The sequence below is a fragment of the Oncorhynchus gorbuscha genome, linkage group LG23, assembly GCF_021184085.1.
Source record: "Oncorhynchus gorbuscha isolate QuinsamMale2020 ecotype Even-year linkage group LG23, OgorEven_v1.0, whole genome shotgun sequence".
Classification (NCBI taxonomy): domain Eukaryota; kingdom Metazoa; phylum Chordata; class Actinopteri; order Salmoniformes; family Salmonidae; genus Oncorhynchus; species Oncorhynchus gorbuscha.
In genome coordinates this window covers 45,188,728-45,209,330 of record NC_060195.1, presented here as the reverse complement: position 1 = coordinate 45,209,330, position 20,603 = coordinate 45,188,728, and the positions used below count along the sequence as shown (strand labels likewise).

The 20,603-nt window shown below is 43.6% G+C and overlaps 1 protein-coding gene across 1 annotated transcript in view; it reads right to left on the bottom strand.

Moving 5' to 3' along the window:
- Positions 1–20,603, bottom strand: part of LOC124011136 (protein diaphanous homolog 2-like) — a 610,415-nt gene that overhangs the window by 53,565 nt on the left and 536,247 nt on the right. Inside the window, 2 exon segments of the mRNA XM_046324198.1 lie at positions 3,263–3,313; positions 5,041–5,139. Coding sequence (XP_046180154.1) covers positions 3,263–3,313; positions 5,041–5,139 — 150 coding nt within the window.

Genomic DNA, 20,603 nt, shown 5'->3' with positions numbered 1-20,603 from the left:
TGAGCAGAGAGAGATGGTCAAAGAATACTGCAAAGAGCTGCTGTTTTTATGAGTGAGTTCATGTTCGACTTTCTATTCAGCATCTCTTTTTACAAAAGATGAAACGCGTTTTTTCCCCTACTTCCACTCACGCTGCAGCTGCAAAGAATGAGTAGCCAAGTGTATCAACAGCCCTGCGTTTAAAAAAATAAATAAATTAGCAGCTCGTCGTGTCTATTTTAATATCAAGAAATATTTCACATCCTCTGGTCATAGGAACAGCATGAATTTGTGCACGAGGCAGAAATAATGCCGTTGCGACTCGAGTTCCTCCATCAGGTGGAAGACGGTGTCTCTGGTCAGCCTCACCGGAGGAAAGGAGAGAGCAGGGACCATGAGAGGCAGACCTTCCGCTGCTCTCTCTCTCCCTCCTCTGAGACTGACAGTCAGACGGATGAAGCAGCAAAATAAAGAGGCTAATGATTCGCTAATCATTTCAATTCATGCTCAGCCGTGCCTCGCGAGTGATACAACAACTGATCTATTTTGTTATCGAAGCTCGAATTTTGAAATATAATATGGTCTGAGAAGTGCAATATTTGCAGGGTGAACATTTGGCCAATACGCTGTGATAATGTATGAGGACTGCACAAACCTCATTCCTACATAACGTTTATTAGGTTACAGTTGCATAGAAGTACATTTTTTAAGTCATAAAAAAAATACTAGATTTCGGCTTGCTTTTTAACTGTGAAAGTGATAGCCACACACAAACAAAGACAATGCACACACACACACACACACGCACACACACACACACACACACACACACACACACACACACACACACACACACACACACACACACACACACACACACACACACACACACACACACACACACACACACACACACACACTTGAAGAGACACAGGCAGAGACAAAGGCAAAGACAGTCAACAGCGTAACATGCACCCCACAGAGATGTACCAGACTGGAGAGGTAGGTGGTGAGAGGTAGGTGGTGGGAGGAAGAAATCACAACATTCCACCACAGACATTTGTTTCAAAGTAGGCCAGGGCACACAAAGGCAAGAATACATGAAAGGGGAGTATTTGTAGGTGTTTGTGCATTGTGCAACGGTTTACATTTACCAGACGAAAGCCCTGGCTAGAAAAAAAGAGCGAGGGATTGAGCATGCCAACAAAAATCAGTGAGTGGCGAGTGACGAAAGCCAACTATATTCCTTGTGTTGCTAACAAAGCGCTTCCTAAAAAGTGCAACGAGACAGGATGTGAAGTCATGCTCTATCAGCATAGATCTACAATAAAAGTGCTGGTCTACTTAACAGAAACCAGAGTGACCTTGAGTCACTTAGTTAACAAAGCCCATGCATCCAAAATTCAACCCTATCCCCTAGTGCACTACATTTGGCCAGATCTCTATGAGGCCTACAGTTGAAGTCAGAAGTTTACATACACTTAGGTTGGAGTCATTAAAACTCGTTTTTCAACCACTCTACAAATTTCTTGTTAACAAACTATAGTTTTGGCAAGTCGGTTAGGACATCCACTTTGTGCATGACACAAGTAATTTTTCCAACAATTGTTTACAGACAGATCATTTCACTTATAATCCACTGTATCACAATTCCAGCGGGTCAGAAGTTTACATACACTGAGTTGACTGTGACTTTAAACAGCTTATGTCATGGCTTTAGAAGCTTCTGATTGGCTAATTGACATCATTTGAGTCAATTGGAGATGTACCTGTGGATGTATTTCAAGGCCTACCTTCAAACTTTGCTTGACATCTTGGGAAAATCAAAAGAAATCAGTCTGGTTCATCCTTGGGAACAATTTCCAAACACCTAAATGTACCACGTTCATCTGAACAAACAATTGTACGCAAGTGTAAACACCATGGGGACAACGTAGCCGTCATACCTCTCAGGAAGGAGACGCGTTTTGTCTCCTAGAGATGAACGTACTTTGGTGAGAAAAGTGCAAATCAATCCCAGAACAACAGCAAAGGACTTGTGAAGATGCTGGAGGAAACAGGTACAAAAGTACAAAAATCCACAGAGTCCTAAATTGATGTAACTTGAAAGGCCACTCTGCAAGGAAGAAGACACTGCTCCAAAACCACCATAAAAAAGCCAGACTACGGTTTGTAACTGCACATGGGGACAAAGATCGTACTTTTTGGAGAAATGTCCTCTGGTCTGATGAAACAAAAATAGAACTGCTTGGCCGTAATGACCATCGTTGTGTTTGGAGGGAAAAGGGGGAGGCTTGCAAGCCGAAGAACACCATCCCAACCATGAAGCACGGGTTGGCAGCATCATGTTGTGGGGTGCTTTGCTGCAGGAGGGACTGGTGCCCAAAATAGATGGCAACATGAGGAAGGACAATTATGTGGACATATTGAAGCAACATCTCAAGACATCAGTCAGGAAGTTAAAGCTTGGTCGCAAATGGGTCTTCCAAATGGGCAATGACCCTACACATACTTTCAAAGTTGTGGCAAAATTGCTTAAGAACAACAAAGTCAAGGTATTGGAGTGGCCATCACAAAGCCCTTACAAACCTTTCTCAGTTACACCAGCTCTGTCAGGAGGAATGGGCCAAAATTCACTGAAGCTTGTGGAAGGCTAATTAAACAATTTAAAGGCAATGCTACCAAATACTCATTGAGTGTATGTCAACTTCTGACCCACTGGGAATATGATGAAATAAAAAAATCTGAAATAAATCATTTTCTCTACTATTATTCTGACATTTCACAATCTTAAAATAAAGTTGTTAAACCTAACTGACCTAAAAACAGGGATTTTTTTTTGACTAGGATTAAATGCCAGGAATTGTGAAAAACTGAGTTTAAATATTTTGGCGATGGTGTATGTAAACTTCTGACTTCAACTGTATATCCATTCCTGTTATTCAATCTTCTATATGTAACCTAATCAAACCATTTAAATCAATCTAATCAGTCTGTAACCATGTCAAGTTGATATCATCACTGATTTGAGGGTGTAGAACTAAGCCTATATCAGACCGAAACAAGATAACACTATGTAACCTAATTGACTGTCACCACAGAAATAATCAGAGAAGTTATGGATCAGTGTAGGAGTCTGTCAGAGAGTGCACCAACTCTGGTTCAGTAGGAGAGAGAAGAAGCCATATGAGTTACACAGCCAGGAGTAGAGGTGGTGCAGTACAGTGCAGCATAGAAGCAATGTTCAGGGTTAAACTAGAGACACACAGATTGGTTGTGTTACCATGGTTAGCACCTGGCCACCGAGAGGCAGGACTGGATGGACTTTGATCACCTGCAACATTGACGAAATAAACAGAAGAAAAAGAAAGGGAGGACAAGGAGAGGGGGAAGAGAAAGAGAGAAATATATCAGACACCAATTATCCACTCTGAAAAGTTTTAGTGTTGGCACAAACAGTACAAACTGCCTCATTCACACAGGAAAAAAGACACTTGAGAAGGAAAATAGATTGGGTTGGTTTGGAATCATGTCATGTGTATCTCCCATGTTGTCAGTCTGGGTGAACCATGTTAGAGTAGGAGAGATATTGTAGATGAAGGGCAGGTGAATCAGAAGAGTGCGTGTGTGTGTGTGTGTGTGTGTGTGTGTGTGTGTGTGTGTGTGTGTGTGTGTGTGTGTGTGTGTGTGTGTGTGTGTGTGTGTGTGTGTGTGTGTGTGTGTGTGTGTGTGTGTGTGTGTGTGTGTGTGTGTGTGTGTGTGTGTGTGTGTGTGTGGGGCTATGCATACCGTACTGTGTGTGCATGCCTTTGTGTTTGTGTATTGTGTGTGTGTGTGTGTGTGTGTGTGTATTTTTCTCCATATGGCTGCCTGGCTGCTGGCTGCCAGCAAGCTCAAAATGCAGGCCAAGCTAAGAAGAGCAGGACTCAGGAGTGTGAGTTGTGACACCCTGTTTCATTAACCTGGTCTTATTGGACAAACCTTGACATGGGACCTAGTAGGGAGATGTGATTGGCCAAGATAAGCGAGAGGAGAGACAAAGTGGGAAATGAACAGGTCATTTAACATAGTGACAGTTAATTTAGGACAATTATTTTGGTCACAGTGTGCATATGCTGGTTTATTTGTTGTTGAGGTTGTTGGTATAACACTGAATGAGTGCTCCATAAGAGCTTTGACAACATATGCTTGTATGAAATAGGCTTTTTACTATAGGCCCTTCTATAATCAACTCCTAACTCCACACCACCAAGGCACTTGTATAGATTTGAGAGGACTGTATAGATGTGAGCAATGTGGTGAAAATTACACCCAGCCTATCGGAGGGAAAGGGGGAGCTACTACCATATTCAGTGCCAAGGTCCAGGGCCCTGAAACCTCTGTGCATACTCACTCGACTCTGTTCATACTAAGCTATGTTAACCAAAGCCTAATGAGGCCCAAGAAACACCCGATACAACAGTTTAGTGATTAGCATGGAGCAGGGAGTGCACCAGGAATATCGCAGCACCTGTGGATCCTCCAGCTCCTCCAATACAGACAGGGCTCTGTCTCTCCACCTGCATATCAATGTAACCTGGAACCTCTACCAGGTGGCACCTTTACCATCCCCCTGGATACAGGCCATTCATCATGGCAGGATGGAATAACTTAACATTAGGATTATGTTAACTCACTTCTAGCCCATAGCCCCCACTCGCATCTCATTTCTATTGTGATCTGTACCTTACGAATGACAATGTGACGATGAATGTGTAATGAAGTGCACGGGGATAGCACACGTGTGTGTGTAGTGAGTGTGTGTGTTGGGGAAGGCCGCAACCCCACACACACAGAGAAGCACATGAGCGTACAGACATGTGTCTTCCCTTGGCATACACCGACTTGGTCCCGCAAACACTCCTTTCATATTAAGGACAATGGACGAGACTGAGTGTGTTGATGGAATCAGGTTATACATAACGTTTAAAGAGGTAAGGCAGTTACTCTGTGTCCGTGCAGGACACAGATGGTCGCCAGCGAGGTAGGAAGTAACCTCGCCAGAGGTGGGGGGGTCCTTACCGTTGCGCGGGGTTCGTTTTCGGCGGTCGCGGAAGGCCGCTCCGGATTGCAGGGCTTCCATTAAGCTGTCCATCACCCCTGTCTCATTCTCTCCTCCCTCTGTAGGACAGGACAGACAGAGAATATGGTTAGAGGATATATACCCACACTGAGAAAAAAAAATCACAGATAACACTAAAATACACACACACATGTACGACTCGTCAAGCCAGACTTCTCTCTCCTATTGGTTTGGATATGTAATTGGGAGCCAGTATCCATGCACATTTTGGATCCACAATGCATGTATTTGAATGTGTAAGTGTTTGTGTGTACCTGCAAGTGCATTTACATGCTTGCATACAGTATGAAATGTCAGAGGCCCGGAGCAGTCAAGTGTCTCAGAAGGAGTTTTACGACCCTGTGTCCTCCACTAGTCCTCTCAACGACCTACTCCTCCAGATTCCCTTCAGCTATACACACAGGTCTAGTTCACTGTGGTCTACCCTGTCCTCAACCCTCCACCCTCCTCTCCTTCCTTTCCCTATGGTGGCACTTTACTTGTATCTCTCCTCCCCTTCCATCTTCTCCCAGGGAAATATAGGACATACACGCACACACGCACACAGCCAGGTACTGTACATTGTTGGGGAGAGGGAAACTAATCATGATATGTGAAGTTAGCAAATCCGTCAGAGAGCCGGGGCCTCGTTATCGCCTAATTAAAACATGTGATAGTGAACCCTAGTAAATACATCACAGAGACAGAGAGAGGGCTCACTGTTACATTTGGCAAGATCCCCAGGGCCCAGGTGGCACCTGATACCCAGGGACAGAGGAAGGGATGAGGGGTGGGAGGGATGGAGGACAGGTACAATGGCTTGATGAGGTGCTACATTGCTGGGAAGAGTTTTGTCGGTTTCTTCGGTTTTAGCCCATCTTAACCCATTTTGGAAAGAACATTTCCTGCGAGCGGGGTATCACTTATTCTCAAGACAGACCCTCCTGCACAAAGGTTTGCTTTTCTGTAATTCTCTGCCGCGCAATCGACGAGACTCGCTAATTCAGAAAACGGCAGAATATATTTGCCCTGGGTTTTAACAGCTCAAAATCAGAGAGGCGGCGCGAGAACAAGAACACGGTAAACAACAGTCGTCTTCTAAGTGGGCTATGTGTCAGATCAAGAGAAGTTTGCTGTGGGGATTTAGACATCATTCTCAAATCATCCAAAATGCATGAGTTTTTTTACTTTAATTTCTGTTGAAGCATTTTATTTTGTGTGTCGAGGGGAAGCGTTTGGACACAGTTGGGAATGTTAAGAGATTCTCAGAAGCCAGGGCCTCTTTGAGCTATGAGCTTCCGGCATTAGAGCTGAGGTCTTGCCGGCTGTGGTGGAACGTCGGGTCCAATAGGACATTGTTAATGGAGCGCTGGAAGGTCACCGGGGAGCATGTTTCCCATTTTAGTCATTTTGCTTCTTTGTGTCTGTGATCCTCCGTCTTGAACTCAAGCTCCCAAGCCTTGGTCATTACAAATGATGAATTGGGCTACAGTTAAGCGAGAACTAGGACAAATTGATCAAAGTTGTCAGGGGCCCCGTGTAATGTCTAGTTCTCTGAGAAGAATGAAACTGAAGCAAGTGCTGTCTAAAAGTTTTCCAGGAGCCAAGGTGCAGTATATAAATGTTTACCTGCCCGGGCTTAACACGTTGCATTCATGTCGAGGTCCTGGTTCGCCTAGATACGGAAAAACATGAACAAAGTGGGAGCCGGTGCTGTTCTCATTGTCATAGCTGTTAGATACAGACTGGCATCTTGTTTATACAGGGCAAAGCAGGTGAAATGCATGTCCCGCTTTAAACCAATTAGCAAGGCTATCAAAGTGTAGCCGAGCCAATTTGAAGATAAGCACTAGCTACTTGGACTTTGCTTTGTTCTGTTTCAAGATGGTCTAATTAAGCTTGATTTAATCTAGGTGGCTTTTAAACAAAGCACATGGAAAGAGAGATCATACACTTTGGTTTTCAAAGTAGCCCTTGGGAAGGGCCTCAGGAAGAGGGAATGAGACGAGCAAATCAAGAAAATAAATTAGCGCAAATAAAGCGTTTGTGGCTAATAAACATAAGATGCGTTTCAATTCTTTTTTCTTTTTTTAATGCGTTTCTATTCTTGGGTACATCTTTTTTTCTGTAAATAATTTATCATTGTGAAGTTGGGTTGCTTGGATAAGGCAACAAAAATAATACTGTGCGTCTAGCTTCTCTATGGTAATAGTGGAATATGTGGCATTTCCTCAAATTAATTCTGTCCCAGTGTCAACTTCTTTGATTCCTAAATTAAATTCGCAATGGAAAAGCAAAAGATTGATCAACGCTCACTGAAAGTGCTGCTGAAAGTCCATCCTCAGACTCTGGCTGGCACAAACGTTTCTTCTCTGCCATGACGCCCAGAAGCGAAATAAGAAGCCCCGGCCTTTCTCGCCGTAAACATTACCCGCAAGTTAGTTCAGCCATGTATGCACACGATGGATGGCATAGTAACCTTAATGATCCCAATTTAAAATAGTGTCTGTTCTGGACCACAATGATGAACAGAGGGCCCACTGACTCATTAGTATGGGGGTAAAGATAGATGACCCAGATATAGGACCAAATGCTTCGTCTTCTCTGAATCCTTCCATCTGAGCCATGTGGTGTACCATGCTGTACGCATGGCAATGCACTGCACACACTGTGCTAATACGTGTAGAGACAAAGACAGTGGCCTATCCCAAAGCTCCCTCTCCTCTTCCCCTCCTGTGGTAGCACAGTGGGGCCATGGATGTACTAAGCCGTTTGGCGGTTGGAATGTTTTCCAAAGGCAGAGCCCGGTGTCATCGACGGAACAATGATGGAGCGGCCCAGTATTGACCGGCTCCACACTAAATCTTGGTAAAGAGCACTTAGCTCCCCTGCGTAAGCCACAGAAATAATATGTTTCAATGGTCATCAGTGGAGGCTTTCATCCACAGCCGTCCTCTGCCTGCATTAGCCGCTGAAGTGACTCTGGTTATGTCTTAAATGGCAACCTATTCCTTAAGTAGTGCACTACTTTTAGTACACTACTTAAAAAGGGCATATATGGCTATAATAAAAAGTAGTTAATTATATAGGCAATAGGGTGTCATTTGGGACTTACACTCTGTGCTTTAGGGATTCCCCCCACCCCGTCCGAAGCCATTCAGCTGGAGACAGGGGAGACGTGACGTGGACAGGCCCCGGGTCTAATGCACTGTTTAATAGTTCCATCTACCTTATGTGTCTTGATCAGGGGAGAGTCTCCCATTGGAGTGATGCAAGGCGGTTGTTAAAATGCTGCCTCTGTAGAGGGAGAGGGCGTTCTTTTGCTTACACAGTGGAAAATTAAATTCACACAACTGTGTGTGTGTGTTAGTGTGCATGTGTCTTTGTGCCTATGTTTGTGTGTGTGTGTCCTTGCGTGGTGTGCATATGTGCGTGTTATGTGTGTGTGTGTGTGCTCCAGCACAGACTGGTGTCAGCCATGGAGTGCGACCTATAGCGGTGGCTGCTCTGGGCCAGTTCAGAGAGAGGATGAACTAGAGAGCCAGACAGACCCCTCTAATAGCTACAGTGGCTTGCGAAATAATTCAATATTTTTATTATGAGAAAAAAATATATATTCAAACACCCCCAAAGTCAATACTTTGTAGAACCACCTTTTGCAGCAATTGCAGCTGCAAGTCTCTTGGGGTATGTCTCTATAAGCTTAGCACATCCAGCCACTGGGATTTTTTCCCATTCTTCAAGGCAAAGCTGTTCCAGCTCCTTCAAGTTAGATGGGTTCTGCTGGTGTACAGCAATCTTTAAGTCATACCACAGCTTCTCAATTGGATTGAGGTCTGGGCTTTGAATAGGCCACTGCAATACATTTAAAAGTTTCCCCTTAAACCACTCGAGTGTAGCTTTAGCAGTATGCTTCGGGTCATTGTCCTGCTGGAAGGTGAACCTCCATCCCAGTCTCAAATATTTGGAAGACTGAAACAGGTTTCCCTCAAGTATTTCCCTGTATCCTTCAATTCTGAAGGAATCAATCCCTTCAGTTTCCAGTCACTGCTGATGAAACACACGGTGTTCTCGGGGTGATGTGAGGTGTTGGGATTGTGCCAGACATAGCGTTTTCCTTGATGGCCAAAAAGCAACATTTTAGTCTCATCTGACCAGAGTACCTTTTTCCATGTGTTTTGGGAGTCTCCCACATATCTTTTGGCGAACACCAAACTAGTTTGCTTATTTTGTTCTTTAAGCAATGGCTTTTTGCTGGCCATTCTTCTGTAAAGCCTAGCTCTGCGGAGTGTACGGCTTAAAGTGGTCCTATGGACAGATACTCCAAACTCTGCACTGAGCTTTGCAGATTCTGCAGGGTTATCTTTTGTCTCTTTGTTGCCTCTCTGATTAATGCCCTCCTTGCCTGGTCTGTGAGTTTTTTGGGCGGCACTCTCTTGGCAGGTTTGTTGTGGTCCCATAGTCTTTAACATTTTTAATAACAAATTTAATGGTGCTCTGTGGGTTGTTCAAAGTTTCTGATGTTTTTTATAACCCAACCCTGATCTGTACTTCTCCACAACTTTGTCCCTGACCTGTTTGGAGAGCCCCTTGGTCTTCATGGTGCCTCTTGCTTAGTGGTGTTGCAGACTCTGTGGCCTTTCAGAACAGGTGTAGATATACTGAGATCATGTGACAGATCATGTGACACTTATATTCCACACAGGTGGACTTTATTCAACTTATTATGTGACTTCTGAAGGTAATTGGTTGCACTAGATCTTATTTAGGGGCTTCATAGCAAAGGGGGTGAATACATATGCACGCACCACTTTTCATTATTACATTTTTTTTGCATTTTCTCGAAAGAAGTTACTTTTTTTCATTTCACTTCACCAATTTTGACTATTTTTTTGTATGTCCATTACATTCAATCTGTATTCGTCGCCATGCTTTCCTTCTTAAGCACCAAAGGGATGGCATTCTTATCATTATGCAGCAGTGTCAACACAGGCTGTTCATAAATTCAATTTGCTATCTGTCATCTCCCTCCATGTTGGGGGGAAGAAATACAGAGGGATCGATGGAGAACTACATTTCTGATGGCTCGCATACAGTCGCCGACAGCTCTGGAGGGAAGGGACCAAAACTGACGAAAACAAGCAGAATTAAAGCAGAGAGTTTCTGTCTGGTCTGAGTCATAATAATAATACAAATAGGGTGCGAAATGGCACCCTATTCCCTACTTAGTGCACTACTTTTGAACCAGAGCCCATATTCTGCAATAAATAACAAGATTTATATTGGTAGCCGTTGCAGCGGCAAACGTCACTAATGCTAATTCAACATGTATCAATAATAATTATATGTCGTACAATAATATGAAATAATAACATTAGGTTAGTGTTTATGTCATCATTACCAGCAACAGCGTGGTGTTAGCGAACACACCGGTAATCTCCTAGTTAAACCGATAAGAGTGTGTAAAGACAAATAAGGGAACTACATTGTGTGTTTTTTTGCATCGTCTGTGTGTCTGTCTCTGTTTGCGTGTTTATGTATTGCTTGTGTGTCTCTGACAGTATTTGTGTGTGTGTGTGTGTGTGTGTGTATTTATGATTTGCCTCTGTTCGTCTGTCTCTCTGTCAGTGTTTGTGTATCACCTGTGTGTGTATTGTGTGCGTGCGTGTCTGTATCTGTGTCGCTGCCGTCTCCAGCCTCCCCTGCTCCAGCTTTCCCAGTGACAGATCCCCTACTCTCATTTGCACTGTAATGAGCTCTAATAAGTGCTTGCAGCCCTGTGCTTGATGTGCTGAGACCACTCTGAAGGGAGAATGCTGCTGCTCCTACTGGAGATGCGCTCCCTATCACCCTTGCCATTCACTCTCTCATTCGCACTCTCCCTTGCTTTTCTCCCACTTTCTTTTTCTCTCTCTCCCCTTTCTCTCTCTTGATGGAAAACAAGAAGTAGAAGAAGTTTTTTTTTCTTCCCGGGAATTGTTTTAAACACATTTTAGCTCATCAGAAGGGTTGCAGTCATCTGTACAAATTAACCTGGTGCATTAGCTGTGAACAAAGTTTTTGTGTGGAGGCCAGGTGTACAGGCGGTGCCCCCCCCCCCAGTCCCTGTGGCTCCAAAGGCACCAGCCAGCCAGACAGTCAGCCAGCCAGATAGAGCCAAACAGTCATATATCACTGCCATGGAGGGAGGCCTGGGAGGACAGACACAAGCCACACCCCTCTCTCTCCTCTCTACTCTCGCCTAGCTTTCAACCACACATACACAGATGACTGATTCACGCTATAGAGCCAAACTGAGCAACACCGAAACGTAAGCTGAAAGGTTTGTTTATCCCTCAAATAAGACATTGCAGACATCTGAGTGCTCCCTCTTCTATTTCTTTTCGTGGGATAGTCAGGTGAAGTATCCTGGGGTAAGATTACATTTTAGCTTCCTGTTCTGTGTCTTTTTGTACTACGTTTGAGCAGAAAATATAGGACCCTCTCCAGTGGAGGGGTGGTGGGGGGGCTCTTCTACCTAATGAGGAAGATGGATCCACAAGCATATTATTCTTGACTGTTTGACTGTAACAGCTTGATGTGCAAACCCACTCATGTCCTCCGTAATAGAATTAAGGATGCTCCCACATCCCCCCCTGGTCAGATGGGAATAGGAGTGCAAGGCTGGCAAGCCCCAGGATGGCGCCAAAGGGTCGGTCGCCCGGAGAGGAGGGTAGCGGAGGGTGGAGTGGGTCAGGACAAAGACCAGGGAGGCACAAAATGAGGATGAGGGCCCCAGTGAGGTCTCTACTGGTTTTGACACAAGATGAAGAGGGTGGTGTGCTACAAAGTTGAAAGTATGACCCCGGTCGCTCCCATCACTCTGTTTTGGCCCACAGAACCAGAGAGAGAAGGATGAGAAAGAGACAGTGGTGGCGAGAGAAAGAGATGAAAGTGGATTAGCCAGCGTGCCGATTTGCGTTTGTGGCATGGAGACGAAAGCCCCAGTGATGCCCCGAATAGCTGGATGCATGAATAAGTGAATAAACAAAAACAAAAGTAAACTCTCTCCATCTGGATTAGTAGGCGGTAGCAGCAGCGAGGCCACATGTGAGGCTGGGGTGGGAGAGAAAGAGTAAAGCTACATGTAACAAAGGAGACTGACAGGCACCACTACTACTTCTACTACTACTACTACCGCCTCTAACTCTCTTTACAAGGAGTAATATTCTTTAGGGAAAAACATAGAAAATGTTTTAAAACATTTTTGCATTTCCTTTTGGGCAAGGCCAGCTGGTGCCTGCCTGTTTCAGTCTGTTTTTTCTGTTTGGTGCCTAATGAACATGACCCAGCATGCTAGTCCACAGGGGTAGCTCCAGCCTAGACAAGGCAGCCAGCCTGACTGGCTAATTGACAGAGGTAGAGTTGACACACTTTAGGAGGACCACATGCAGTCACCATGTCACTGAGCCAAGTAAGGCTGTACAGAGGCAAAGGCTACATACAGTAGTTGAGTAGTCCCAATGGATCAGTGGGTTAGTATTATGGTGGCCAAACCAGGGCTGTGGGTTATATTCCTGCAACTTTAACTGGATATATGTGTCTCTGCCAATGTCAGCAGTTCTGTTCAGTAAGCTGCTTTGAATAAAGATGAATGCTATATGACCATATTATCAGCGCTGGCATAATCAAATTCATTTTTTTTGTAGTATTATTATTTTTTTTTAGGAACTCGGGGTCGGGGTCTTACTGTCTTAATGGATTGGTAGTTAGTCTAGGCAGCTATCTAAACTTGTAGAAATCACGAATACCGACCAGGCACGCACGGCACGTGCCCAGGGGCCCTGACATCCAGGGTTCACCCATTGATTTTGTTAGTCATTCTCACTCGAATATGAGTGATGGCAAAATGTGTAGAATTTCAGAAAATTAGCTTTCAAACAGCAAAGATGTCGCTCCACCTTCCCCATGGCAAAATGGGTAGAATTGAGTGGCATTTGCTATAAAACTGCACATTTTTTCTCTTTGCCCCATTGCAAAATGAGAATCATTGCATGAAATTGCCAATTTTTTGCTCCAGCCCATGGATTGTTTTGAATTGCAGAAAATGTATTTGATTTATTTTACCATAGTATAGTATGGTAATAGCTACAGAGGAGAGGAGATGAATGGGCCAATTGGAAGCCAATTAATGAATGAGCCAATTAAAACTTGTTTTAAAACCGCAACATTTTCTCTACACCTGATTGCAAAATGTGTAGGATTGCAGGAAATTAACTTTAAAACCCCAAAAATGTCAAAACCCAAAAATGTCTCTTCGTCATTAAGAGTTGGCCAATCAAATCTCACTTAGGGTCCCCAAAAGGCTAGGGCATATTATACCATTATAGTTCCTGCATCCACTAGCTCACAGTAGACGAATACGCCAGTGTGAGCAGTGCGAAGAGGTCCAGTGGTCTAGGGAAGTTTGCGAGACAGGGGGACTCTCAAATTAAATCTGTACAACTTCCATACCAGTCTGCCATCCATCCAGATTACATCTCCCTGTCCTCAGTCTCTCTCAAAGTGGCACACTTAACATCCTCTGCCTTCCATTTCGCCCAGATGAGGTATCATCTTCTCCGACTCCCAATCCCGTTTTTTTGCAGCCGGCCGTCTTGGTGGCGGGTAAACAGATTTGACAATGCAATTTGTATGGGCTTTGTAGTGAGTATAATTATGTTTGATTGACTGTAAAGTGACTCCAGACGTCCAGATCGCGAAGTCTCTTGAATTGATCTGGGAGACGTCGGGCAGACCACCCATAACTGCATGAGGAAATGTAAGGATTGAATGAGATTCAACTTAATGAGATTGAACCTTTTTTTCTTCCCAAGGGAGGCGGCGTCATACGTTTAGGCAAGGAAGGAGGAGGGACAATGTCACCAATGAGGAATCATAGACACACACACACTGATGTATTGTATCTTCTCATTTAGATCTGACTTCCTGACCTGAGGGAAAAGCAGACCAAAGGATGTCAAACAGATTTAAAGTGGTTAGACACTCCTAGTTAGGCCTCTCTCTCCACACTTAGACCATTTTTTTACGTAAAAATACTATTTGATACAACAGACGGCGACATAAAAAACTCCCAGAGAGGAGAATAAGAGAGAGTTTACTGGGGTAACAATAATTGGCGATGAAAAAATGATCGTTGGATAATTGAAGGGTTTCCAAGATCTTCACAATGTGGATGGCACATTGTCCGGAAAATGATTTTGAAGGAAATGGACAAACGCAGACTTTCCCAAACTCGGTCCTCGGGACCCTAAGGGCCCTAGCATTACTCAACTGATTTGACCTTTATTTAACCAGGCAAGAACAAATTCTTATTTTCAATGACGGCCTAGTGGGTTAACTGCCTGTTCAGGGGCAGAACGACAGATTTGTACCTTGTCAGCTCAGGGATTTGAACTTGCAACCTTTTCGGTTACTAGTCCAACACTCTAACCACTAGGCTACCCTGCCGCCCCGGGTATGAACACAAAGCCCTGGGGTCCAGAGTTTGGGAAATGCTGGACAAGGGACTGGCTTATTGTATCACCTTAAAATACAGAAATACAGACAGACACATGGTGTGCATCCCAATTACACTCTATTCTCTATATAGAGAATAGGGTGCCATTTGGGACGCAGGACAGTCACACACACACACACACACACACACACACACACACACACACACACACACACACACACACACACACACACACACACACACACACACACACACACACACACACACACACACACACACACACACACACACACACACACACACACACACACACACACACACAGCATCAGCGCCTTGGGGCACAGTCAGATCCTCCAAGATGATACGAACGCAATCAAATATGGCGTTATTTATTAGAGTTGATGGACTACAGCAGATAAACCCGATGAAGCCCAATGCCCTTGTTGCACCTTCCAAGGTAATGACAGAAATCTCAAATTCACAATGGCTACACCCTAAATGGAACTCTACTCCCTATACAGCGCACTATTTTTTACCAGAGCCCTATGGGGGAATAGGGTGCCATTTGGGATGCAGGCAATGCCGTCCACCACGTGCAGGAGTAATTTTCCTGAGCGCTCATTTGGTTTGCTTCCTATCAGCGCCTTCGCCCCGGATCCCTGCGGCATTGACATGTAACATATCGTTATTTAAAAGAGGATGCTGCAATGCTGACAGCCGGCGTAAATAACACATGCAAAAGTGACAGGTCAGCAGTGGCCGTCGTATGCAGATGTGGTGGTCGAGGATCCTTTCTACACACGTCGCCAAATGAGGAATAACACACGTACACACACCACCGAGACATACACACACACACAGACACACAAGCAATCAAGATAATCTGAAAAGAAAATTAGCTCATGGAATAAACATGCAGAAGCGGGAATGTCAGGGCCCCGACACCAAACATCCTAATCATGTCGATGAATCTGTCCGTACTCACCAGTGTCTGTATCAAACATGAAGATCAATATTATCCCACTAACACTAGACTCATTTAAAATCTAAGCTACTAAAGGAATACTATGATGTCTGTTCCAATATGCAAACTACACAGTAGTGTGAGTCAATGCATTGGGTACCCAATTCTGAGTGGAATTTTATTGGAGCAAAACCACAGTCTCTGCAAAAACACTCCTTTTCCCCATAGGTCTCATCTTCCAGCTGTAATATATACTATATCTCTAAGATCATCCTGTGACAATGTTGTCCCCTGCACTTTTATACAGAGAATAAAATTATGGGGACATTGTGCGACCACGAGGACACAACCTTTTCTCAGCGTCAGCCTCCTGTCATCGCCTCTCTATAATCACCTGCCTGACAAAGTCCCCACGCAGGTACACACACACGCACACACACACACACGCACACACACAGGCGCACACACACACCTCCCCCACACACACAGGCACACTTTCTCCGGCCCATACGTGTGCTGGCTGTCACTGTCAAACACCACCATCAATCTCCGTCCCCTTCATACTGCCCCTGTCACCCCAGTTACTGTCGGCCCCAGGCAACGGCAAAAAACATCTCAGGCTCCCCCGAGCATGGCATGCCTTGCGCACACATTTCTGATGGAGATCGGCATATATGCACAATCTGCATTTAAGGTGCCACAAGCCTGACCTTGTTAGCTATAGGTATAGAGATTGAGAATGGCATGGTTGAGGTATACTAACTGTATTGTAAAATGTGGATGAACAGGATGTATACATTGATAAAAATGCCATCCAAAGCCACTGGTGGTTCTTGGCTGTCTTTTCCATACCCTTTTATTGTAAGACCCGCTTGCTGTAGCGTGTACTTTGTGTGAAAAGCGTGACACCCACTAGTTTTTTTCCGCTTCGTTTTTCAAGGAGATATGTAGTCTCTTCAAGTTGCAAACCCGCCATGGAGAATGCATGAATAGTTGTTAGAGGCCATCATTGTCAATGTTGTTCTCACTCTGAAAGCCATAAGGCACGCCAACCTTATTCTAATAGGCTGGTGAACTGGGCAAGAGTAGTAGATCTTCAGCCAAATGGATGACTTTTAAACGGTTGCACTCAGTCACTCTTGAAGAGTGCCTTTTAATAATAAAAGGCGCAAGACAAATTAAGAGCTAATTATATAATCGGCTTTATGGATAACCTGTGAAAAGACCTCCTTATTTTCACACTTATTTAGTCCATGACAATATGTTAAGGCTGTGTCCGCACCAGTTAGAGAGATTAGGAAGATTGCTACCTTGTTTTTAGTAATAGTCTCAGAGCAATTTTAATGAAATGGTGTGCTTTTATTTCAAGGCGAGCAGTCGTTCATCTTATTTTGAACTCTGATTCAGAGTGGTTTGATTCGACATAACTTGAGTTTTCACACAGTAAACATTGATGTCAGTGAATAGCCTACACCAACTTAGCTAAAGGCCAAAGCCTCCGTCTCGATTGTTGATAATATTCCCCCATAGCAGAGAATTGTATGAAACTGAATTCTGTCAGTGCCTGCAAGCTGCTGGAAAAATGGACTGGAGTGGATCTGCAGATTTTAATTCCCTCTGTGAAGAATGATCACATGCAGGTAAAAGTGAATCTTAAATTCAATCATTCACCTCATACGTCTTCAAAATGATATAATAATACTATATAGGCTCTAAAAAACAGACCAAACCAAACAGGTGAACGAAAACATCAAATTAACTTAGTAATTATTTGAATGAATCATTTTTAATGATAGAGTGTGTTGTGATTCATGTGAAATGCACTTTAAATACATTGACTTTGTATTTACCGTGTTGTTCTAACTTACCTGGATTTTTACTATAAGAAATGTTCAAAGGACTTTTTAACTTGTTGTTGAATTGTTCCAATGTGTCCCCTATGCCATGTCACATTGTGCTCATATCAGCGTAATACTTGCTTTCAGGCCCCATTCAGACCTAAGTGGATTTGACTGTGGGGACGCTGTCCACGTGCGGGCAGCGACACTGACTGAGACCTGGGCACTGACCCTGTCTGATGCCAGCCGGGCATGGGTGGCACCAGTGCCCACTTGTCCACCCCCCTACTCCCTCTGATGGCTGAAACATCAATGACGTCAACTTGTAAACTAAGGATGCTTTCCCCCATTAGAATGTCAAGTCCAGTCTTTCCTATAGTTATCCCTCCCTCCCTCTCCCGGCTGTCGACACACTCTCTGTGACATTGTTTCATATCTGCAAGCATAATAAATACCCTGTTGGGATGAAATATCTCATTAGAGACGGAAGGATTAGGGTGGATTTAGGCGGTATTTTACAGCAGCGTTGGCTCGCCTGTTCACTTGTAGCCGAGGTAAAGCAATTTGGGTTAATACTGAACATCTGGTCAGTCCAAGAGAATATGGTAATCCACTTAGGGGAAATTAAAACAAATGGAGAGAAGTACGTAATGATTTCATAAGCAATTTCCCATATTAGTATTTCCAATACCTCACAACGAAAACTGAATTTGCCCGACCCTTGTCAAGGGCATCAATAACAGGCGTTCAAGGAAGTACTCACTGACTGACAAGAGTACATTCTCAAGTCTCACTCCTGGGCAATGGAGGGGACTTTTTTGTGTGCCATTTCCTAAAAGCATTTGTCCATCAGCCCCCCCCCCACCCGACCACCACCACCCAACGCCATCCTCTTAAAGCTCAATGAATTAAATTCTCATTAAATATGCATTTCATTGTTAATCATTTGCATGTGAAGCGGATTAGTTATCAATTTGCTAAATGACTTAAAATCTATCTCTTTACCAAAATAGCCCCTTGAAATTGCATTAAACACCATAGTATGATCCATCAAACAGACCTCACACGTTGGAATGAATTAATGCATGAAACCGTAGAAAAGTCACATTTAAATGCACAGGTAACTAACAAAATAAAGGAAACACTTGAGTAAATGAGGAATACAATGTCTATTGAAAGCAGGTGCTTGCACACATCTGTTGTTCCTGAGTTAATTAAGCCATTAACATTCCATCATGCTTAGGGTCATGTATAAAAATGCCCAGTTTCCCAATATTCTGGCCACCATGGCTAGAATAAGATATCTCATTGTCTTTGAAAGAGGGGTCTCAAAGGAGCATAGTGTGTGTGAGTGTCTCATTCACTAGATCTCAACCCAACTGAACACTTACGGGAGATTCTGGAGCAGAGCCTGAAACGGCGTTTTCCACCACCACCAACAAAACACTAAATTACGGAATTTCTCATGAAAAAATGTGTGCATACCTCCAATTGCGTTCCAGACACTTGTCGAATCTAGGAGCATTGAAGCTGTTCTGGCGGCTCAGGTTAGGTCAACACCCTATTAAGACACTATATGTTGGTGTTTCCTTTATTTTGGTTGTTACCTGTATGTCATTCCAGGAAAATATTGGACATACGTTTTGTCCCAGCTGGCTGTGAGAAGATATTTGGATACACCGAAGGTGATGATAGTGTACATTTGTTATAAATGTATTATATTGAAGCAAGCATTGTAACCAGAGATACATATATTCTGGGATAGGGGAGCCTAGTTTTAAAGGGGGGCAGAACTTCCAGATTCAGCCTCAGTTTCATTTCTCCTCATTAGGAAATGTGACTGTGAACAAGATGTGGGTCTTGAAGGCGTGCTTTGATATGGATGTCTCTTGTGTCTGGAAGTAGTCTAGACTAGCTGGCAAGCTTAGCCAACTTCTTTCACCAATTAGCTTCAGCCGGCCAGTTTGCGACTGTGGCAAAGTTAGTTTAACTTTGGATAACCAGCCTCTAGGCGCTAGTTAGGGACCATCATTAAATTAGACGATGTAAATGGGACAGTGGTCTCATTAAAAGCTCATTCAATTTCTACAATTTATAGTTGGATAGAGGTTAAGTCATTGAAATTTGGAGCTACTGATATTGAAAAATATTGTCTCATGTACATTTACTGATGGTCCATAACTAGCCCTATAGGGATTTTGTATGTCAAACCAAATTGACCATGGGAATTCTGATTGGTTCACGTGCAGCTGCGCCCCGAATTGATTACTTGGGTGCTGCAGGTTATAGGCAACTCATGGAAAAGTGTTACGTTACCCTTCATTCCACTCCATTTTCCCCCCCTAATTATCTCGCAAATCTCCTTTTTGGATGAGACTGACTTGATGACAAACATGATCCTATTTACACTTTGTAGTCAATTTAGACACTCAAATACATTGTTCGGACTAATATCGATGCCACATAGGCCGTTTTGTACCAGAGAAGTTGTTTATTGCCTTCAGTTGGTCTTTGCATTAATTTCCAAGAAAATGTATTTTACATCATGCCAAGAGATCTATTTTTGACCGACCGCCTTGATTGGGTCAAATGTAGCAAAATTTGAAATTGTGTTTTTTACATTGGATAAAAACAGATACACAGAGCTACAAAATTGTATATCATACACTGCATTTGAGGAACAATGGGAAAGTAATTATGCTTTGAAAGTTGATCAACTTGTAACCTCACTTTTGAGAAAAACCATAGAACATGTTGGTACCTACTGGAGAGCTCTTCTTTGTCTGTACCCATTCAGAATCTTAAGCTTTAGCCCCCACCCAAACTCTGACCATTTTACTCGCCCTAGCAGAGGTGGTTAGGCTGTTTTCATGTTATCTGGAGCGTTGGTGACTGTAACTGTGCTGCTGGCAACAATTTAATTACGCTTTTGTGTCTACGTTTACTGACACCGGCCATATTCAACGGGTGTTGAGTGTTCATAAATTCATCAGTTATTCTGCGCTCTGCTACACTCAGACAAGAGTACCCCGAAATCGAAGTAGATGGACAGACTGAATTTACGAACACACCCAAAATGGTTACTTGCATAGTGGAGTCTTTTGTTAAGACATGTAGCTAGCAAGCTAAACAATGAACCATAATCCCAACTCATGACGTTACTACCCTGGCTTACCCAGTAAACTGTTGATGCCTAATGGTGATTAGTGTGTCTAGTGAGGC